We start from the raw sequence: 22,052 nt of genomic DNA, 5'->3' as shown, positions 1-22,052 counted from the left end.
TCTAAGCATTAATCTATTGCCCTATACGTGATAACCAACACAGATAATCAACATACTGCCTTTAGAATGACATAACCACACGTGACTGAGCACAACAGACAATAGCCTACATGTATCATTGAATGAATAACGAATAAAATTATTTTGGACTTTCCTGTCCGTATCCGAGGCTTAAAGGGATAGTTCACTCAAAAATTTTAATTCTGTTATCATTTCCACTATAAATGTCAAATATTATCCTTATATTGTTATCATTACAAGCTTTGACAGGTCCGATTGTCTCAAAGGAAAGTAGGAAGAGGGGGCTGTCTGTAGTACATCTTTTTATTTATTGGAAATGATGAAAACAACAAAATGTGCTTTTCATTTCTCATGGGGCACACTAACAGTGGTTCCCTAGTCCGGCTCTTTCTCTCCTCCCATGGACAGTCAGCTTTTATTCCATCTCTTTTGACTCACTGCAAATGATAACAGCTGTAAGTAATTTTTCAACAAATTCTCCCTTACCACTCACTTCCGCCACTCGGGAGATCATATGAAACAGAACTTCCGCAAAATTTTGTGCCGACACGTTGCAGAGAAGTACTGCCTCGGGGTACTGTTTCATAATCCACTATACTGACGAGTACAAAGTGATGCCAACAAGCTGATCGTTCTAATGGCCTGAAGAGGTTTGTCCCAATTCTCAGTTAATGGAAGAAGGCACAGTGGTGCTTTAGGAGTGGCCGGGGGATTCACCAGCTGACATTCACGGCTAAAAGAAACAGGCAATGAGACGATTTAGTGATTTTTGTTGCCTGAGGTGTCCAGCCATTGGATTATGTTGAGTCACCTAGAATAACATTTCCCGACGGCTCTTCAGGACTAAGAGTCGTGTTTTATCATCTTTTGTTTGTCAACCTGTCTGTGATCCTAGAAAAATAGGGATAAGTGTGTGCTGTACTGCTCTACTGGCAGAAAGCTCCCAAGCATATTTCCCCAATAACAGTGAAAACGCTGGCCAATTAATGCCCAAGATCAGGGGGTTATTGAGGTGGAGATTAACCACCGCCTCCACTATATGCTTTTGGCCCCTGACGTGAATTATGGCTATTACTAGTGGGTAACTAAGATGGAAGAGAGGGAAATAGGAAAAGGGAAGCTCTTAAGGACTAGGGGACTTCCCCCATGAGGAGCTTGTCTGGATGAGGAGAGGTCTCTGATGTTGGCGCTCCTCGCCCCTGAGGTGTCTACTACAGCACGAGAAAAAAAGAGGAGAGAGAAACACTCTGTGACATCACAGATCCCATAATATCTAAACAAACCATTTTTGAGCTTTGTTGAATAAATGCTTTGTTTATAATGAGGGGAATATTTTAAGACCTCTTAAATGTCAAAAGATCAAGGGAAATTTGAGTATTTTCTCCTTAAAACTGCAGTGAACCAAAGAAAGTCTCAAAAATGCGGTTTGAAATCGCTGGTGTTTCTGACGTCACAAACTACCAACCAATCAGATCTACGTGTGATCGTCAACGAGTGGATCTCTGAGCTGGTGTGAGTGAGTGGAGGCGGGGCTATTTTGCATATTCATACGGCGAATACTAAATGAGGCAAGGGTGTAGAGATACATTCAAGCTATTTTAAAGGTACAGCGGAGGATTTTCTTTTTCCGGGTGGGTAGTGTAAACTATTGGTCCACCTAAGTGTCAATCATTCTGGTGATATGTTTAAGGCCGTCGTACGTGCTCGTCCCTTAGTTTTCGCTTTCTGCGCATGCGCACTTTCAGGTGTTTATGTGTAGTGAGCTAGAGCTCAGCAATTCATTGAAGCTCGCCGTTTCACAGGGTCCTTTGAAAATGTCTGAGGGTCGCAAGAGAAAAAGTTTGTACGAACTGTATGAAAAGAAGAGAAAGGCCTCAGAAGAGAGAAACAAGATCAGAGTGTTTTTGGGAGATTGTTTCACACGATGGCGTGCGCTGAAAACACAGGTTGGGCTTCCCACTGATGCCTCAGTCGCGAAGTTTCTACTTGACAGGTAAAGTTTGCCATGCTATTTGGAGAAAAAGTGCAAATCTTCTTTTGGAAAGTAATCTTGTAGGCTATGAGCGATGCCGACAGCAACTTGTAAACAGAGCGTGCACGAGGAGAACCTCGCACACGTCTAATAGGCGTTCCCTCTCGGGAGCAGGTAGAGTGTTGCGCATGTGCATTTTTTTTTAAAAAGTGGAGAGGGCGGTTCTTATCTAAAATTCGGAAATATCCTCCGCTATACCTTTAAGGCATGGAGACATTTTTTTCAAGGAAAAAACGTTTAAATATGTCATTTTGGTGATCAAAGATGAGTTTTAAGGGATACAATTATTGACTACAGGGGGATTTAAAAAAACTGAATCTGTGCACGTCTTTCAATCTTCGCTCTTGAACATCAAAATGGGCATACCACAATGCTCTATACTTGGTCCTTTGCTGTTCAGTCTTTTTATAAATATCTAACCATTAAACTGTTCAGGTGCCAGCTTCCAGCTCTATGCAGACAATGCAGTTCTTTATCACCGCCAAGTCACCAGAGCTGGCTGCTGATGTACTGTCTACATGTATGGCTGATGTCACACAGTGGCTCAATCAAAATCAGTTGGTGCTAAATCTTACAAAGACAGTCTCCATGTGTTTTTCTATTAAGACACTTGATCTAAACGAAAGATTTAAAATTAACTTACAAAATGAAAAAATTCACTCTGTTACAGAATTTAAATATCTTGGATTGGTCCTAGATCCTCAACTTAAATTTACTAAACATATAGAAAATCTCTAAAACAATACAAAGTAATCTGAACTGTTTTAAACTAATCAGAAACTATATGCCAAACCAGGCAGCCCTGCTGTACATGCATGCTATGGTCTTTTCACATATTTCATACTGCATGACAGTTTGGGCACAAGCAGCTCCGTTTGCAACAAAACACATTGGTTCACTTTACAATCAAGCAATAAAAATTATGGATAAAAAGCCAAATACCATCACTGTCACATCCTCAAGAAATATAATGTATTAAGCTTTGAAAGCTTCATTAATTTATGTTTTCTTAAATTAATTTTTAAATGTATTCATAATTTAGCACCTGAGCCACTTAGCAAATGTATTCAAATACGGAACAGCAAAAGAGTTGCCATAACTGTACAACACCACACTGCAGAACAAGCTTTGCATTAACAGGCAGCCTTTTCTGTTAAGAGCTGTAAGCTCTGGAAATTGTTGCCATCTGACATTAAGACCATATCTGACTTCACTTCCAGGCTTAAGTTGTGGCTAAAGACAAACCAAAATTGTAGGCATTTTTAAATATAGCCTAGTCATTTTTCTGTTTGTTTTAGTGAGTGAATAAGTTAATGTTTGAAGAAATGTGAATGTTTTTTTATGTATCTGTTTTATAATGTACTTAGAAAAGCCCAACAGGGGACATGAGTTGAAAATTAGCACTAGCTATAAACTATATGCTGCGCATCAGTTGCAGGATTTGTATTATAACTATGTTTGACTGCATTGTCCCTATTAAATAAAAAATAAATGAAAAATAAATGTTTTTATTACTGAAGCTTGAATTTATTGTCAGGCTTTATTGCATGGTTGGCCTGGTGTTATAAACCAGAGAAACTATATATATATATATATATATATATATATATATATATATATATATATATATATATATATGTATGTATATATATATATATATATATGTATATATGTATATGTATGTATGTATCAGGTTTACAACAGGTTACATGAACTTCACAGTACAGTGGTTAAAAATATTGTCAAAACGCACTGTTTATGTATTTGTTAATCTTGGTTAATATAGTTTAAGCATTTATTCATATTTTTAATACAACATTGTATATTCTACTTCATGCAATGTGAGCAACGAACTATTATGTTTGTATCCATTAACTTTAAACATGACTACTATGTAAAAAAATAAAATAATTATAAAATGCTCGTTATAAATCATGATACATTATGCATGTACCGTACGATTTGAAAAGTGACCGTATTTAAACGGCAGGCTTTAGTAGAGACTGTTCTGGAGCTGCTGTCCTGAAACTGATGGCTGCCGTTCTGCAAGCGGATACTACTACAACACGACCCGCCATTGTGCTCGTGTGTGTGTGTGTGTGTGTGAGAGAGAGAGAGAGAGAGAGCTTCTGCACATGCGCAGTCAGCGAGGTTTCGAAGTTGACTCTCCGGGGTGTTTCAACAGGAAGGCGGACATGTTGGTCAGGCAGTGGGAGAAAATCGGGCACCCAGTCTTTCTTTTTTTTTTTTTTTTTTTTTGAATAATAACATCGATTAAAGCTTGAACTATCCTTACAGTCACAGCACAGCGGATTACATACTTTTTTGGAAAAGTAGAAGCCGGCGTGCGGACTCGGAGATGTTTATTGCAGAAGAACCGTAAAGGATCGTTTTAACCAGGATCTTGTTTTAACTGATCGAAATTTGTAAGGCGAAGTTTTTTTCGCCACTTCTCACTTTGCAGCTGTCAGACTCGTTTGGCCTGGCAGGCATTTATGGACAGAGGCCTGGAGAAACTTCATTTCATGTGGCCGCATGCTAACTCTGCAACATTTGTTTTATCCCTTCTTCTTTTTGCGCGGATATGATCTGTTCGTCTGTTTTAAAAGAGCTTGTTCTCCACATATCTCCTGAAGCTAAATTAGCTTAGCGCACTATAATCTGTTGCTGCTGCTTTTGTGTTTGCCAAGTTGTCATGGACTAATCCGACACCTTGTCTTGTTGTTGTTTTGTTTTTGAAAATGTGGCTTTTCGTCACCTCTCGGTGTTGTACACGTTTCAACGAGAGCGATAATAAGACTGTAAGACACAAAACGCTGCTTTGATCAAACTAGGGCTTGCTTTGTGAGGGCAGAGGAAGTTGGCGAGTTCATTTGCTAACCTTAGCCTGTAGACTCGCATCTCTTTCATACGTCTGAATCGGATCAGTTATGAATATGTCTGCTGGAGAAAGTTTGACAGCTCGCTTCGAGAAGATCGATGCTATGCTGAAGGATCCCAAATCGGAGATCAACACAGACTGTCTGCTGGTGAGTTTATCAGATTTATCGGAACTCTGTTGTTGCTTTTATAAGGAGTTTGTTTGCGTAAGTGTTACTAAGGTAGGCACAATCTAATATAAATCTTGAAATGCATGCATACAGTACAGTACAATAATACGCTATATACGCTATAAATATGCAAAATCATATGCTTAATGACATTTTGCATTGCACGCGCCAGCCTGTAATCACTTGTGTAACTTACAAGTCAAACTTGGTAAGCGATGCTGAATTTAAATTTGAATATTTTTTCTAGATTCTTACTGATTGTAACTACCTTGATTCATTTTTTTTTTTCGTGAATTACGATAATTACTGTATTAATTCTTGCTATTTCAAAGCTAGCCGTTTGCATTTGGAGTACAAACACAGTCATTGCAGGACCACTGGCCCCGGAACCAGCAGGTTCAGTTTCTTGTTAAAGGAGGGAAAGTAATAGTTCATGCCTAAGTTTTCAGGGTTGAACCTACAACCTTTTGGTAACCAGCAGGGTCTTTAACCACTAGGCCTCACCACCCATATTCCATGCTCAGATTTTTCAATATACTTAAATTTGATCTGCATTTGTACTCTGGGTTTCCCCGTCATGAAATGTGCCATTTGTAAAGTGACTTCTTACATTTGAGCATCTATTTCTTTAGGAATTTGAGCCCTCCTGACTCCTGTGAGTTGACGTTGCGTACTCAGGCACACAGATTGTGTGTTATTATAGTTATAGCCTAGTATTAAATCTTGCCTTACATTAAGAGCATTCTCACTGAGAGCTTCAATTATTAATAGTGACATCAATGACACTTCATATGTACTCTTTCTGTGCAGTCTTGAGTCTCACAGGCTTTGACAACCACTGTAGTAAATACAGGTCACAGGATTTCACAGTATAGTAATGTATTGAATCAGACAGCTATAAATTATATGTGTGTGTGTATAAATGCATATTTATACATGACTGCAGCCATTCATTACCTTTTTCGGTTGATCAATTACAAGTGTGTTTGTTTTTAAAACAGTTTTGTTTCGTCAACTTAAAAATGTACAATGTGATTAAAGTAACAAACATTCTCTTTCTTAACCATCTGGTTAAAAACGTTCTATTCCAATAAGTGCGCCACACCTGAAGTGATCGACATGGTGTAAATGTAAAACAAATGACTTATTTGTTAAATATCTTTGCAGAAAATATGCATGAAATATGAAGGCAAATATTGTACAAACTTATCTAAAACATATCCTATATACTCAGAAATAATATAAAATAAGAAAAATGCTGAATATTTCTTAGATAACAAGTAGACATTGAGTTTTAGAGGTCAACCCAAAAAGTCAAGGCCATTCAAATTCAAAATGACTATATGTATAACACCAGTAATTGGCCATTATTAACAGCAAATGGTTTGTAAAAACAAAATAACAGCACCTTTCAGCCTGTCACCATCATACAAACATGAAATATTAAACATACAGTAGTTCTTTTCAGGTTTTTGCATTCCATTGTGCTGATTTTCTATAGTTTTTATGTTTGGCGGGCGTGTTTGGCTGTTGCACTCGTGTCTTTTGCAGCGTCCCAACCATGAAACGCCATTTTAAAAAAGCGGCGCTCAAGTTAGAAGTTCAACTCGTGTCTAATAACTTTGCTTTTTCAGTCATCACTGCCGTGTTGTCAACATTTCTAATTGTAACGTTTGCTAACAGGTATTCAAAACTGTAATTTCTCAATTTAAAAATAATAAAAGGCAAAACATTAAATTCTAATTAATCGAAAAAATCTGAAAAATCGCCCAGCCATAGTAAAATCTCCAATAAAATAACAGCTGTGACAGAAAGAGCTGTTGCCACACCATAGGCTACATTTATGCTTATAGCAACTTGCTTTGCATTCAGGTATGTATTTTATCAGTTCATTCTGCTGTTCATGCAGCTGTTGGAGAAGGCTATACAGTTATATACTAGAAATGTGTGTGTTTTTGTTTTGTGGTAATTATTGTTTTAGAAGATAGGTCTTTGAAGGGTTTTATCATATACCTCATGTTGTGGACATGTTGTAGTGCTATTGCAGTTTGTCTCCCACTTAATCTGAAACATTTTAATATATGAAGAATTCAGCTACAAAGAGCACTGTAAGGTAGTGTCGTCACCATACTGGAATACCTTGAAAAATATCAATATTCTACTCCATTTCGATATCACGGGGGAAAGCTGCCATTTATACTGCCGTATAGATATTTTTATTATTATCTCATAATTTTTTGATAATTTGGGTAATTTTGTAGGAATTGCTTTCACACAGCACAGGGGGGCTTTATTTGAAACTTTGAACTAAATTTACAAAAAAAAAAGACAAGTAAACATCAGTAATAATAAAAAAATTGCAAATGATAGCACAAATACATACAACAGAATAAATAAACAAATGAAATAAATGTGGCTTTAAATTTTTCAGGTAAGTCTATCAGTAGTATTCAGTAGGGCTGCACGATTTGGGGAAAATGTCATATTGCGATAATTGAGGTCAATATTGCGATTGCGATATGCGATAAAATAAACAAATGGTTTCATGAGTCAACTTGCTTGGTTCTCAAGGAAAATAAATGCACAGACAGATTAGTGATATTCTGCCTAAAGAAAAAAGTTCTTTAGTCAAGAGGAGTGAGTGTTTTCTCTGTTCCCTTTGTTCTTTGATTAACTTTAGAGACAGATATAATTAGTGGCTACTGTGTACTGTCCCCGCGGATCTCACACGCGCCTCATTCTCTCACGAGTCACAACTCTTCACGTTCATCATAAGACTACTCTTATGTTATGAAGATACTCGACAAAAAGACATTTTGGCATAATTGTGTGTGTTATTGTTCGTTCAAGCTCGAAAGAGAACTGTATTCTGGCATGCTGTTGTGTGCGCACGTACGATATTAGCGCGAGTCTTTCTGTGTGTCACAGTCAGGACATTCACAGGCAGCTTTGAAAAAAACTAAAAACTATCTTTTTTGTCTTATCGCGCATGAATGGTTTAAAAGCATTTACATGAATAAGAGCGGGATCATGTAACACTAGCCAAAGGATGCCAAAAATTAACAGATGCTGCGTTAATTGCGTTAACAGCACTAATTTGTTTATTTAATAGCTATAAAATCGCAGCATTTTGCATCATATAATCGGGTAGGCTTGACATCGCGATTGCGATATGATTAATCGTGCAGTACTAGTATTCAGGTAAGAAATACTACAGAAATTAAAGTAATCAAATGTAAAATAACACTTGATATTCTTCATTGTAAAAATTTTACCTATTAATACTTGCAATTAAAGTTAAAAAAGTGATTCAGTCAAAAGCCGCAAGTGATTTTCTCTTTGTCTTTTGTTCTTTGATTAACATGACAGAAAGCAGCAGGTTTATTAGGCTGCTGTCACTTTAAGAGCTTAATATGCACCGGTTAAATTTACTGTTACACAACATGCAATTTCTTTCTTAACAATTTAACTATTAGGCTAAAAGGGAATATTTTGTATTTACCTGTGGAGTAGACATGCCATGTTATAATAATTTTCTTGCAGTGTTCGAACTGACAATACAAGTAGGCTATTAGTGCTCTACTGGTTGGATGCTAAGTTGTGATATGGGATAAATTTCGTTGCTCAATTGCCTACACAATGATGCAAGGCAGTTTGACTCAAAACTTATTTGAATAAATTTTTTTATAGTAGTCAACCGATATATTGCCAAGGCCGATATGTTGGCCAATATTTGACATTTTTCAAATTTCAGCATCAGGACAATAGGGATTCTGTTTGGCCGATGTGTCTGAAGCAGGACTTTTATTTTGACGACGCTGAGAACGCCTGAGCACACAGCGCATCCATTCTCTGTCTTCATTAGTTTATGGTCTCTGTTTAACAGTTTATTACATTATTGGATAAACAAAGAAATTAAAAGGTAGGCTATATGAAAAAGTATTAGCTTATAGCCTATAGCTTTTGATTTTATATTATCAGTAATAACAAGGAAAACACTATAATACTTTCTCATTTACTGTCAATGCATTTATAACATGTAATAAGTAAGCAATAAGCCCCCCGAAGCCGTGTTTTACAGTGGATTACAGTGGACTCCGCTCCGCGTCGTAGCTAACAACGCCCCTTAGCGGAGTCCACTGTAAAACACGACTTCAAGGGGCTTATTGCTTTTATAAAATGGTTACTCCATAATATTTATTTTATTCATAAAATAAACACCAGTAACAAAAAATATAACGTTATAACACATTTATTCCTCCGCCAAGCAATGTAGTTCCAAAGAGGTTGCTAAGCAACACATGCAGCAACAAAGCATCACAAACGGCAGTTGCGCAGTAATGCGGTCACAGGTGTGTGTTTGTTGAGTCATTTACAACGGCTTCGAACGCGGCTCAACCAATCAGAATCAAGGACTGGAACTATCCGTTTTATAAACAAGTCTTTGAATATCTAATAAACATTTACAAACCTTGCAGACTGAGTTGAATCCAGTTGTGAGATGTTCTGAACTGAAGTGTGCATGTGTAGCCTGCATGAATGCGTGTGCTGTGTGTGACGGTTGGTCTGTGTGAACTGAATGCAGACAAGAGTTCAGCTTCACTGGAGGCTCACGGTCGACACTTTAAACCCTTGATTTCAATGTGCAGTATCCATTCGGCCACTGTCATGTTCATGTCATTTTCACCGTGTGCTGTATGTAGAATTAGTGTTTATACTGAGTGCCCTGTTGGTTACAGTGTTTACTTCCTTTTATTCATATTTTTTAAAGTCCTTGTGTCCCTGTGGTGAAACCCAAGTTTTTAAAGTTGTTTATATGCCTATGTGGTGATTTTAATATGCTTTAAGTCAACACCATTGCTGCTTAAAACTGCAGTGAACCAAAGACAGTCTCAAAAACACAGTTTAAAATCGCTGGTGTTTCTGACGTCACAAACTACTCTGTAACCAATCAGGTCAAAGTGTGATCGTCAACCAGTGGATCTCTGAGCTGCTGTGAGTGAGTGGAGGCGGGGCTCATTTGCATATTCATAGAACCACGTATACTAAATGAGGCAAGGGTGTAGAGATACATTCAAGCTATTTTAAAGCATGAAGACTTTTTTTTTTCAAGGAAAAAACATTTAAATATGTAATTTTGGTGATCAAAGATGAGTTTTAAGGGAAAAATGATTGACTACAGGGGACATTTAACAATTTCTTTATTTGTGAAAATAAAGTCTAAAGTATAAGTGGATACCAATATTTAGTGATAGCCTCAGATGCAGGTAATTTTCAAGCGCTGTCACTAGCAGATATTGTTGTCCGCTACCATGTCCTCGTTGAGTGCGCTTCATGTGTATAAAATAGGGACATGTGCAAAAAATTATTTTTTCAGTTTTCAGGTCCAATCGCGCTATCAGATCCCAAAAGCAAACTACAAATGGTAGTAATATACACACGAATGCTGTTGGCTGTTCCGACATGTCATTCCACACAAATTGACATATTTCCGTAATCAACGTCACCGATTATTTGTGTGCAATGTGTGTATGCGTCTCACTGTTTATGTTCATCCCTAATCCCCTGTCTTGTTTCACAAAACAAGACTTAGGCCTACGTAGAGCAGATGCTCATGACTAGTAGTGCAGCGCTTTGTTTTTTACCGCGTTCTGTAACCGAACGGACACCTGCACGTGTTCAGGACTCAGAACCACGTTCTCGACAAACCTGCGCTGAATGAACGGAGCCACACTAAACAATTGGTTATCTGCATCACCATATATGGAGCTGCGACAAATGATTATTTTGATAATCGATTAATCGAATGATTATTGGAACGATTAATCGACTAATCATTGATTATTTCACCAATTAATGAGAGGGCTTTGATCGATTATTTAGCATTTTCAATTAGTTAAAATATTGAGTTATACCTATTCCAACTAAATAAATATATCAAGGAAATCACTTGTGTTCACCAGTGTTTGGAAATGTCTTTTTTTTTTTACTTGACCAGTCTCCTTCCGGTTTTCTGTCCTCCTCGGAAATCATCAATAGTCCACTGCTACAATTACTGGTACCGTGTTTTTGAGGCTGGACATTGACACAAATTTTCTTAAAAATAAGCATAAGTTTGTGATTCGATAACAACTTATTTGTATTCAAAAATAATGACTTTATTCAACTCCTCATTTTCTTCTGTGTGGGCCTCTGAGTGAGTTCACGAGAGCGTCACGACGCATTCGCGTGACGTAACAAGAACTGAGAAGATGACGCAGATGGGTCTCGATGTAGTGTTTAAAATGGTTCTAAAGTCTGCATTTCCTGCATGTCCGAATGAATGGCTTACCTTTCACACTTTCCCATCAATTGATCGTGATCATCTTCTCAGTTCTCGCGCATGCGTTGTGGTGCTCTCGTGATTACATGAACTGTGTGTGTGTGCATGTGAGAGAGACTGTATGGAATAGCTGTAATACCACCTATAATCTTGAGCAAATATTGCACCTCTGAAGTTGGCAAACCATGTGATCAGGATGTAAAAAAAAACATTTTCTATTCAGTTGTTTGTGCTCATGAAATAAAAGCATTCTGAGAAATCCATATTTGAGAAATCAATTTGTGCTGGAATTAATATACTATGTTCTGGATTAACTTTACTAAGGTTATAACTTACACTAAACTGGTGCAACTTACCTTAAAAAATAATTGATTCTCAGGAGATGTATATTATCTATCTGTTCTATAGGGTAAATCATTTTCTGCTCTGAGAGGCTTCATTATTTGGAAGTTATTATCACAGCTATCTGGGCCTTCTAGAGCGCTTTTCAGACTCCCAGTAAATAAACACCACTTGATGAGGGTGAACATGAATAACCCATGAATAACTCCACCGTCACGCATAAATAACTCTTCGGAAATCACTCTCCCCTTTAGATTCCATAAAATAGTTGCAAGTCTTCCTGAGGTCCATATTAAATAAAATATATAATGTAATTATGTCTAGTATTCCAACCACAATACATTATACATACTTATACAAATACATTGTTACATTTAATTACATCATGCGGTATATTATACATATAATATCTAATGGGTTGTGTGCTTGGAACCTTACTGGAAAAGTTGAGGATGAAAAACTCCTTCACAGTGAATGAATGGTAATGCGGTTTCTGTAGATTAGAATCGATGGGTTTATAAAAAGATCCTGTTAGATTGGCTGTGAATTACATGGCGCAAGTGATTGATACATTCAAATGCCTTTCAGTCAGTTGTACACAATTGTATGGGTTTACGCCTTGAGTTTACTCTCTCGAAGAGCAAACAGAAAGAGTAGAGACGCTTTTGTTTTATTCATCTGAAGCTTTCACCTCTGGCCAGTTTTTTCCATGTGTATCGTCTCGCCTGTCCCCGTATCCGCCTCTAATGCTTCCTAATCCAGGGTTAGTTCGAGATATGACATGTCTAATGAAGCTGCAATGTTCAGAGCGTCTAGAACTGCGTTTACCTCAGGGCAACTGGCCGATCAAACGCACTTTGTGCTCGGGAAGCTCGTGACAGTTTCTTTTCCCTGGCCTCTGCTCTGAGCATCAGTGTTTCCAGCGTATGTTATATTTTCCTCTGACTTTACATTCCTGGAGGAATGTGTCAGAAATTACTACTTCGACAACATTTCTCACCACACACTGACCTAATTTTGATTTTGTGAATGTGTTTAAGTCATTGTTAGGGCCCTACCTACTCTACAAATGACATCAACTAGAACTTCATTGGAGTTGCACAAACTGCACAATAAGCAGACTATGCTTTGAGGTCTCTAGACAGATATAGATATAAACATAGTCATCTGAACATAGTCAGAGTTTAGAATTAGAGGTCATAGCCTCTAATACATATAATACAGTATAAATCTGGTGCTTTTTTAGTTGTATGTTAAAAACCTCTGATATAAATAACAATTTGAGCAACAACAACAACAACAACAACAACAAAAAAGCTATAGATGAAGATTATTTATAAAATGATTGTCTCAATGCCAGAAATGAATCAGTAAGTTCAATCAGAAAAGTAATAAGACACCATAGGGCTGTTGCCAATCAAATCAAATCATCATTGGTCCACTAATATAGTCCACTTGAAGGAGTGGATGAAAACAAGTGAGTGAATTTGGACACTGGAATTCGGGCTGCCGCTTGTGCATAGTTTGTGCTTTGTTTAATAATAATCATTTGAAACTCTGCCACGGAAACTACCATACCTTAATTAAACAATTTAATAACCAATTAAAAAGGAATTTATACCTGTATGATATTAGGCTGGTCCAGCGCGGTTTGGAAAATGGATGGATGATTGGTTGAGCTGCGGGCGCGACTCTCACAGTGCATTATGGGTATTCTTTAGGTGTTGCATACGTCGGATGTACACTTATTATGGGGTCATTGAGTCATTATTCAGGAACGAAACACCAGCGTGTTGCTTGGAGACATAAAGTGACTTTATGACCTTGTTTGGGACTTGGAGTGGTGCAGGAATGACGTCACTTTGTTGGCCAACCGGCAGTTCGCATCACACTTGTTCCCTCGAGAAAAACCCAATAGGATTTTCCCATCGACTTTTGGATTATCGCCAAAAACAAGCTCTGTGATCAACAAAAGTATTTGATGCATGTTTTGTCCATCAAGATAATTATCACAGATGAACACAACTTTTATGAATTTTGAAGCCTAAATTCAGTCGCCTGAAGTAAAAAGCTAAAGGCTTTAAACGAACTACATCACAGTCCCACGAATTCAATGTCACCATCACCAAGCTTCCCACAACTTTTTCAGTTTTTATCTAAAAACATTTTCCCAGAGCGTTTGTGTTAGAATAGTTTATTAGAGCACAATTATTATCATAACAATGTAAAAGCGGACTGAGTTTAACTGTTCGTCTGATGACATTTATTCTCCTTGACTGCCTCTGTAGTCTCCTTAGCCACTTTTTAGCAACCGCCTTTTTCAAGACACGTAACAGCTTCAAAAAATCACGAGTGGGGTAATACTGATGTATTTTATGTCATAGAATAAAACGCGCAAGAGCTTGTGTTCACACAGACCTTATTTCAGCCTTTTAACCAAAACCCCATTCAAAAAAACCCCACTGACTTTGGGACGATGGAACCGGAAGTGCTAAAATGTGAACTCGCTACAGCGTTTTAGCCCACACAGTGATGTCATACCTGCACCACTCTATTTTTTTTACTTAGTAATAAACTTCTTGTTTCTGGAACGGTTGCATAAAATCAGCGTCACATTTGTGATCATGATGATTTTTGTTGGATGTAATTACTGTTTATATTGGAATTATCACCATCACATTGAACCAATTTTTGATGAAATTGAATGATTTTTCTTAGACTCAAACATGAAAAAATAAAAACTGGTCTACATAAAACGATCTACTGTATCAGCTGATCAGTTTTAAATATTGCAAAAAGGATTGGAACAAGAGTCAGCTTCCATGAGCCTTCCCTCTCAAAGAGCTTTTGTCTTCGTTGAACTAAAATGAATGAATTCATTAACATCAGGATAAGTCTTAACTCTGTGAAGTGAAAGCATGTCTTCAATACATCACGCAGTTCATTGACAGATGCAGGAAGTCCTGAGTAATGAGCATTCAGGAATCTTCTGATCTTTCAAACAGGAGATCCCATTTTACTGGTCCTAAAATACAGAAAGAGATCATAGAATAAGCATGTATAGTTTTTTATAAGGACACGTTAATTGTAATGGTAATAAGACCAAGTAATTGACAATCATGTTGACAATTGGTGATTTAAGAAAGAAAGATACTGCTGATTTAAGGTTAAGAATTTGCCATTTTCATTAATTAAAAGTAGTAGGCTAGTTAGATAAACAAACAAAACACTGCATAGTCTTCAGTATATGAATTAAATCCACAACAATACTTATTAAATATACTAAAGTTTAATTAATTGAAGAGCAGTGAGTGATTTTCTCTTTTTCAATTGTTTTCTGGTTAACATTAAGTTGACATTTCACTAAAAAAAGGAAGATTCTGTCATCATTTACTCACCTTGATCTTGTTCTTAACCCAAAAGACTTTGTTTAATCTTTGAAACACAATTTTTTTTTTAAAGAAAACCGGGAGGTTTCTGCCCCTCCATTGAAAGTCCAGGTCACCAAAACATACTGTAAAAGATCCAAAAAGGATGTGTTGTAAAACAAATCCATATGAATAGAGCGGTTAAACCCAAGTCTTGTGAATTGAAATGATCTCTTTATATAGGTTGAGGAGGATGAATAGTAATGATCTTTTGAAGACAAGCTCCCAGGCCTCTGAACACGAGAGTGTTGTTTTTGCCCTTAAGAAGTTTCCATTGATAAATGAAGTCCTTTGCTCGCCCCCTCCCTCCCGCACCCTCCGGCCACCCAACCCACCTCTTAATAAAATTCCCAGATTATCAACAAACCTCTTGTCTTGGACCACAGGGTGGCTCCAAGTGTATGTGCGTTACAGTGCAATGCTTTATGGCCCATGTATATTCTTGTGGTTCGAGGCACAGATTTGCAGTTTGGAAAAAAAAAAGTTGGTGATTCATAAATAGCAGGACTTGATCCTAGACAAGCAAAGTTTGAGTCATGTGGAAAATGAAACTTTTGTTGGAGCAAATTTTTTTTTCCCATGCCTGAATTACGTAGTGTGTCACTAACTAAATGGGCCATTGGATGTGTCTAGAGCAGGTGACAATCTTTTGACCATTTACAAAAAAATATATATGAATAATTGTTTCTAGCTCTTGAAGACTCGAACAATTTTTGACTTGTCAGTGTGAGATGCAGATTCTGTCTGCAGTGTTTAGAGTTAAAGCCTCTGATCTCGTTTGCTTTTTGGTCATCCTTTGGTCCTCGCAAGGTCTTGCTTCAGTGAAAATGAAGAGCAAGCGTTTTATACCTGATAGCTTTGTGATGGCATGTGAAATTGAAAATCAGGGCGTAATTATTATATAAAAACAATAAAAAAATGAACTGTGTGTGTAAAGAAAGTACTGAGACCCTATCACATTGATGTGGACCTGAACAGGGACTGTGTGAATTTAACCAGAACCTTTTTTCATTACTGGAACAGAAATTGAGGAAGGAGGAATAATAGACCTGGCTAAACAAGGCTACGTTTACATGCAAACTAATAATCCATTTGATGTCTCAGTTGAACTAAACAAATCCTTCCTGTAAACACCTCAGTCGGTCTTATTGCGCTTGATCTGGAAAAAAATATATCAATCTGACTAAGAGGTGGTGTAGAGCTTAAAACGGGTGAATATTAGACACATTTGCATAAGACTGCCTGCCTCCAGAGCAGGACATTGACGTATAGTTAATCATATTGCACTATTGGTCATGCCCACTGGTGTTAATCTTTTAAGATCACAGCTGACAACTGTCTACATGGGCTGTTGTACACATTCAAATTCCATTGTGAAGTGGCGTTTGGAAATAAGTGCTGCATTATGGGACTTTCACACAGGACTTTGAATGGAACAGGAACTGGCAGTTTCATACTGACAAGCACCACTCATTTTCTTCAGGAAAAATAAAAAGCTAGTTTGAAAAAGGAAATTATGAAACAAAGTTTATGAAACAATCCTTTTCTTTAGAATAGAAAGTGACTATTTCGCTTCACCTACCTGCCATCAAGATCACATCTAAACCACTTCAACATTCTGAAATACATCCATGCATTAGCTGTGCTTCGCTGCACATGTGCCGGTGAGTGACATCACAGCTGAGACTTTGGCCGTTTCTCAACATTCACCCTTCTTGTGTTTGAGTCTATCAGTGGATATATTGGGGATCTGCTGATAGACACCTGCTTTAAAATTCTGTAAGTGTGTATCTGTGTAAGCGCTCGGCGAAGACAACATGTTTTTGAAGCGTTGATCATTGTAGCCAATCACAGACATATATGTTGAGTGCGTGAACACAATGACCAATCAGAGACGTATTTGAGCGTGCGCTTATGAACACAATGGCCAATCAGAGACATATATGTTGAGCCTTTGAACACAGTGACCAATCAGAGGTGTTTAAGAATCTGTTCAACAGTGCTTAACACTAGAGGGAAATGCTGGTACCGAAGTCTGTACTTTTGACAACACTAATATAAATATTGATCAACGCACATGCATAGAGCATATCAAATATGGCAAGTGGATTCAGTTAAGAGAGTAAGATGTTTCATTTAAAGGGGGGTGAAATGCTATTTCATGCATACTGAGTTTTTTACACTGTTAAAGAGTTGGATTCCCATGCTAAACATGGACAAAGTTTCAAAAACTAAGTTGTACGTTTGAAGGAGTATTTTTGTTCCAAAAATACTCCTTCCGGTTTGTCACAAGTTTCGGAAAGTTTTTTTTCGAGTATGGGTATGTGTGACGTCAGATGTAACGGAATTTCCTAATATGGGTCCTAAGGGCACTTCTCCGGTAAGATCGCGCGCGCGCACTCGTAAACCAAAGCAAGAGAGTGAAAGCAGTTCGCCATCAAAGCGCCCTGCCCGGCTTTTGGGAAGTCAATGTCACCAAAGAAGTGTGTTTTTGGTTGCCAGGGCAAGACAACCCTGCACAGATTCCCAAAGAACCCGGCGTTAAGGCACCCGTGGATGGAGTTTGTTTTCCTGAGCATAAACGGAGTTGTCTAAGACTGTTGTTCCCTGCATTTCGACGATGATTGTTTTATAAACAAACGCCAGATCGACGGATTTGCAGATCGTCTAATGCTTAAGGATCGAGCAGTCACAATGATAAAGGTTCGTGGTCGTGCGTTGGAATGGTGAGTAAAACTGTTGAACAAATGTCTCTGTGTGTTGTTAGCTCGGCGCGTTAGCACAGCTTTAGCTTCGCCCACACGGCCCGCCCCCAGCCGCTCGTTTTTTTCCGGAAAGACTCGGTACAGTCAATCTTTCAATTAAAAATATAATAAAACAAAAGACTTTTTGGAGATATGAAGGATGCAATATTACTCTATAGGTACTCAAGATTAACAGGAGATTGAGTGAAAATGAGCATTTCACCCCCCCTTTAAGAAAGTTTAGTCACAGAGACATTAATTTATTTACAAAAATGTTAGGTACTTTATCTGTATCAGTGTTGCTGGCTTGTGCAAAGTGTAAAGAAGGCAGAGATGTTTAGATGTTTAGTCCAGGCCAACACCACACAACAGATCTGGATTAGTGGTTCAGTTGTCCCATGTCACGTGTCATTTCTGAAAAAAAACAAGACTTTGTTCCAGCCTTACATGGCTGTTTCTCTGAGTTTTATTTAATTATTAATATAAAAACTCCACCGGTTGATAATTATGTTGTAAAACTAATCTAAAACCGTTTTGTAAATTGAAATTTGTCATAGTGATACTAACAAAGCATGGCACTTCCTTTACACCTCTCGCTAGCAGATTTGTTTCTTCGCCCTGAGGTTGTGTTAACTGCTAAAAGACTTCCGGGCTTTCTCATGCTTCATGTCACGTAATTACTAGAGAAACACCGTCTGTGGTTTGTCAGTGCTTGCTAAAGTAGGAGGTGAATGAGTGGTGAGTAAGGCTGTTTCTCACTCTCAAGAACACACAGAACTTGCGTTCTCGTGAAGATCAGTCAAGATACCCTGAAAGAACGAAGGGCACGAGGACACCAAACACATGTTTGTGAGGATTGAGCTGGTTGCTCACATTTTAAGTTGGTAGACTGATTAAAACATTCACTTGAATTATTTTTTTTATATATATTTTTATGCCCATGGTTTTTAAATGTTATATACCATTGAAAAGTACTTCAGGCTTTCTGGAAGTGATGAAGTGTCTTTATTAAAATTATGGCAAACAAAACAACAGATGTGTACTCTCATCAGCCATCACACATTTGCGCTTGCTGCGGGAATCTCTTAATTGAGAACAAAAATATTCTAATACTTGCTGGCTTCTGCCCACAATGACTTCTGGGATTTCTGTTAGTTCGATTTGATCAAGTCCGCAATCGATGTGTCCTTATCAAAAACACATCCAGGTAATTTTATGTGTCCTCTGTGAATGTTGAGAAACGGCCAAAGCCTCAGCTGTGATGTCCCTCACCGGCACATGTGCAGCGAAGCACAGCTAATGCATGGATGTATTTCAGAATGTTGAAGTGGTTTAGATGTGATCTTGATGGCAGGTAGGTGAAGCGAAATAGTCACTTTCTATTCTAAAGAAAAGGATTGTTTCATAAACTTTCATAATTTCCCTTTTCAAACTAGCTTTTTGAAGAAGGTGTGTCGAGTGGTGCTTGTCAGTATGAAACTGCCAGTTCCTGTTCCATTCAATGTCCTGTGTGAATGTCCCATAATGCAGCACTTAATTCACTTTATACGATGTCTATTTCTCAAACGCCACTTCACGATGGAATTTGAATGTGTACTAGGCTTGCTGCGATTGTCAGTGTTTACATCACTTGTCCACCGTGGCACCGCCCCCCGCTGTCGTCTAGGTTTTTTTATAGTAATAAAAAACATTTATTTTCAGCTTTAACAGACACTACAGTTAAAAAGCAACGTGTCGACTCAGTTCAGCGTAAGCCGGACCAGAGTCGCAGCACAGATACGCAGCAGGACTCAGATTTAATTTATCACGTGACGAGAGTGAGGCGAGCTGACTGACGAGACGGTGGCGGAAGATCTGGTTTCAAAGCGAAATGTAAACGCTTATTTGGCAATGGTTTGGATTTAAAGGGGACCTATTATTCAAAATGCACTTTTATAAGGCGTTTGAACTCCAATGTGTGTCCGCAGTGTGTGAGAACAACCAGCCTATAATGGTAAAAAACCACACACTCATTGAATGTGCAGCTTAAGTTGAATGTTGAGATTTGCACTCGCAGACAATAGTCACAAACCTGTATTAGCTGCAGACAAGTAGTCCCTGATGTGTGAAATGCCATTCACAGAAATACTATAACAGACACAAACTTGTAGTACATAGTTGCACTTATTCTTTCATTCACGTTCGCAGTACAACCTCTATTAGGCACTTGCAACTTCTCAAATCTGTCACTGCAATTTCAAATCTTTGCGCCTTGACTTTTGCAACTATTATCTGATATAGTTAACTGTTAGCCTATATGATCTGATGCATAACTAACTTGTGCAATTGCAATGGCCCAGCAGGGGGAGAGCGTAAAGGGGTCGTTTTATTGTTTGGCATGAAATGGGACTTTTTTTGCATGTTATGACACACAAGGTCTCGGGACGTTCTGAAACGCTAACGTGGCTTAATGCATTAAGACAGTGATATGAAAAGACCAAACTCAGTAAACACCATACTAATAAAGCATACAGAAAAGCACATGAGACCAGAATATGAATATCATTTTTATTTTTGGGTGATGAGTATGCTTTCTGAGGGCCAACTTTGGCAGAATAAAAAAAAAAGGACAAACCATAAGTTTGAGCAATCACTCTATAAATATCTAATACTAAGTCTACTGTGTAGCCTAAGTCTGCTGTGTGCATTGAGTGATTTAGATGAAACTTGAGCTGTATGTTTGGTGAAGAAGGCTGATCACATGGATGTGAGGAATGGCCATAGCGCCACCAACTGGTGGCAGGAAGTGTATCACGTACAACTGGCTTAAAGGGGTCATGCCATAAACTTTTTTGTTATTTTAATATTCCTTGAGATTCAGTTATATGTTAAAAAAGGTTTTGGGTTTTGGATTGGCTGGAAGGCAAGTATTAAAACTGTTCAGGTAGTTTCAGTCTGTTTAATCACCATTCTAAATTGTGCTGTCCTTATTAAAACACATGCATGCTTGCACACACACACACACACACACACACACACACACACACACACACACTCACACTCACACAAACCGAGATCATCATGCACGCATAGAAACATTCAGGAACACAGAAATTCATTGTCTTCCCGCAGGTCCTTAAAGTCTTGAATTGAATGAATTCAAATTTAAGATCATAGAAAAATCGTCATGAAATGATGCTTCTTAGGCAGACTTGAGTGTTCAGAAGGTTTTCTTATGCTGAGAGATAATCAGATGTATGTGTGTAAGAAAATATCATATACCGTGTTAAAAAAAGTAAATGACAGTGCATGAGAACTTTTCCCAGTCTCTGTGTTCACTTGAACTGTTACACCTAGGAGCATTCAGTTGCTGTTTATTGTCAAGCACAATTTTTTTTCTGACGGAAGAATTGCGTTTAAAGGGTTAACCTAGTACACCCAAAAATGAAATTTCGGTCATTGTTTGTTCATCATTATGTTGTTCCAAACCTGTATGACTTTCTTTTTTTTTCTGTTGAAAATGAAAGTTTGGATCCCAAAGTTATTCAAATATCTTCTGTTTCACTTCCCTTTGTCTACTCTATGCTACCAATACTGCAGAAAGACTGGTGACATTACAGTTTTACAATTTCAGTTTTAAATTTTTTTGACAACACTAGTCAAATCTATGATTGCTGAGGTTACAAGAGACATTTTAAAAACACTTTTTATTATGGCCTTGGCTTTTGGCCGGTTTTTAGAAACTGTTCTCAGTCTCCATGTTTATCTTTTGAAATAGCCTACAGGTTAAGGACCTGCTTGCACTGGTGCCAACACCAATTCGATAAGTGCTGCCATTCCTGTTCCACACGGACCATTGATCAGCTTTGCTCCAAACAACAGCTCAGCATGAGCTTAGAACAAATACGTTTACCCGTTGACCGGTCACGATCACGTGATCAAACTGTTTGATTTCTCTGATAAAAAACACAAATGTCTCAGTGATTTCAACTAGTTTATAGCCAGATGAACCAGTGCTTACATTTTCAACAACACTGATGCGAAAAACAGGAGAAACATTGAGGCCCCATCCACACTACTGCGTTTTCGTTTAAAAACGGAGACCTTTTGCTACGTTTGCACCTCCCGTCCACA

At 37.9% G+C, this 22,052-nt stretch overlaps 1 protein-coding gene across 2 annotated transcripts in view; it reads left to right on the top strand.

Annotated features, from left to right (window-relative positions):
• Window positions 1-4,201: 4,201 nt before the first annotated feature.
• The window catches only part of rock1 (Rho-associated, coiled-coil containing protein kinase 1), a 78,608-nt gene continuing 60,757 nt past the window's right edge, over window positions 4,202-22,052 (top strand). The window contains exon 1 of one of the 2 annotated variants that reach the window (XM_081375153.1): window positions 4,202-5,082. In XM_081375153.1, the coding sequence (XP_081231279.1) occupies window positions 4,984-5,082 (99 nt within the window). In that variant the 5' untranslated portion in view covers window positions 4,202-4,983. The remainder of the gene's footprint in view (window positions 5,083-22,052) is intronic. The other variant, XR_014030817.1, reaches the window with a different exon arrangement.

This window comes from Scardinius erythrophthalmus, assembly GCF_964197995.2.
Source record: "Scardinius erythrophthalmus genome assembly, chromosome: 9".
NCBI classification, from domain to species: Eukaryota; Metazoa; Chordata; class Actinopteri; order Cypriniformes; family Leuciscidae; genus Scardinius; species Scardinius erythrophthalmus.
This window is presented reverse-complemented; position numbering and strand designations above follow the sequence as displayed.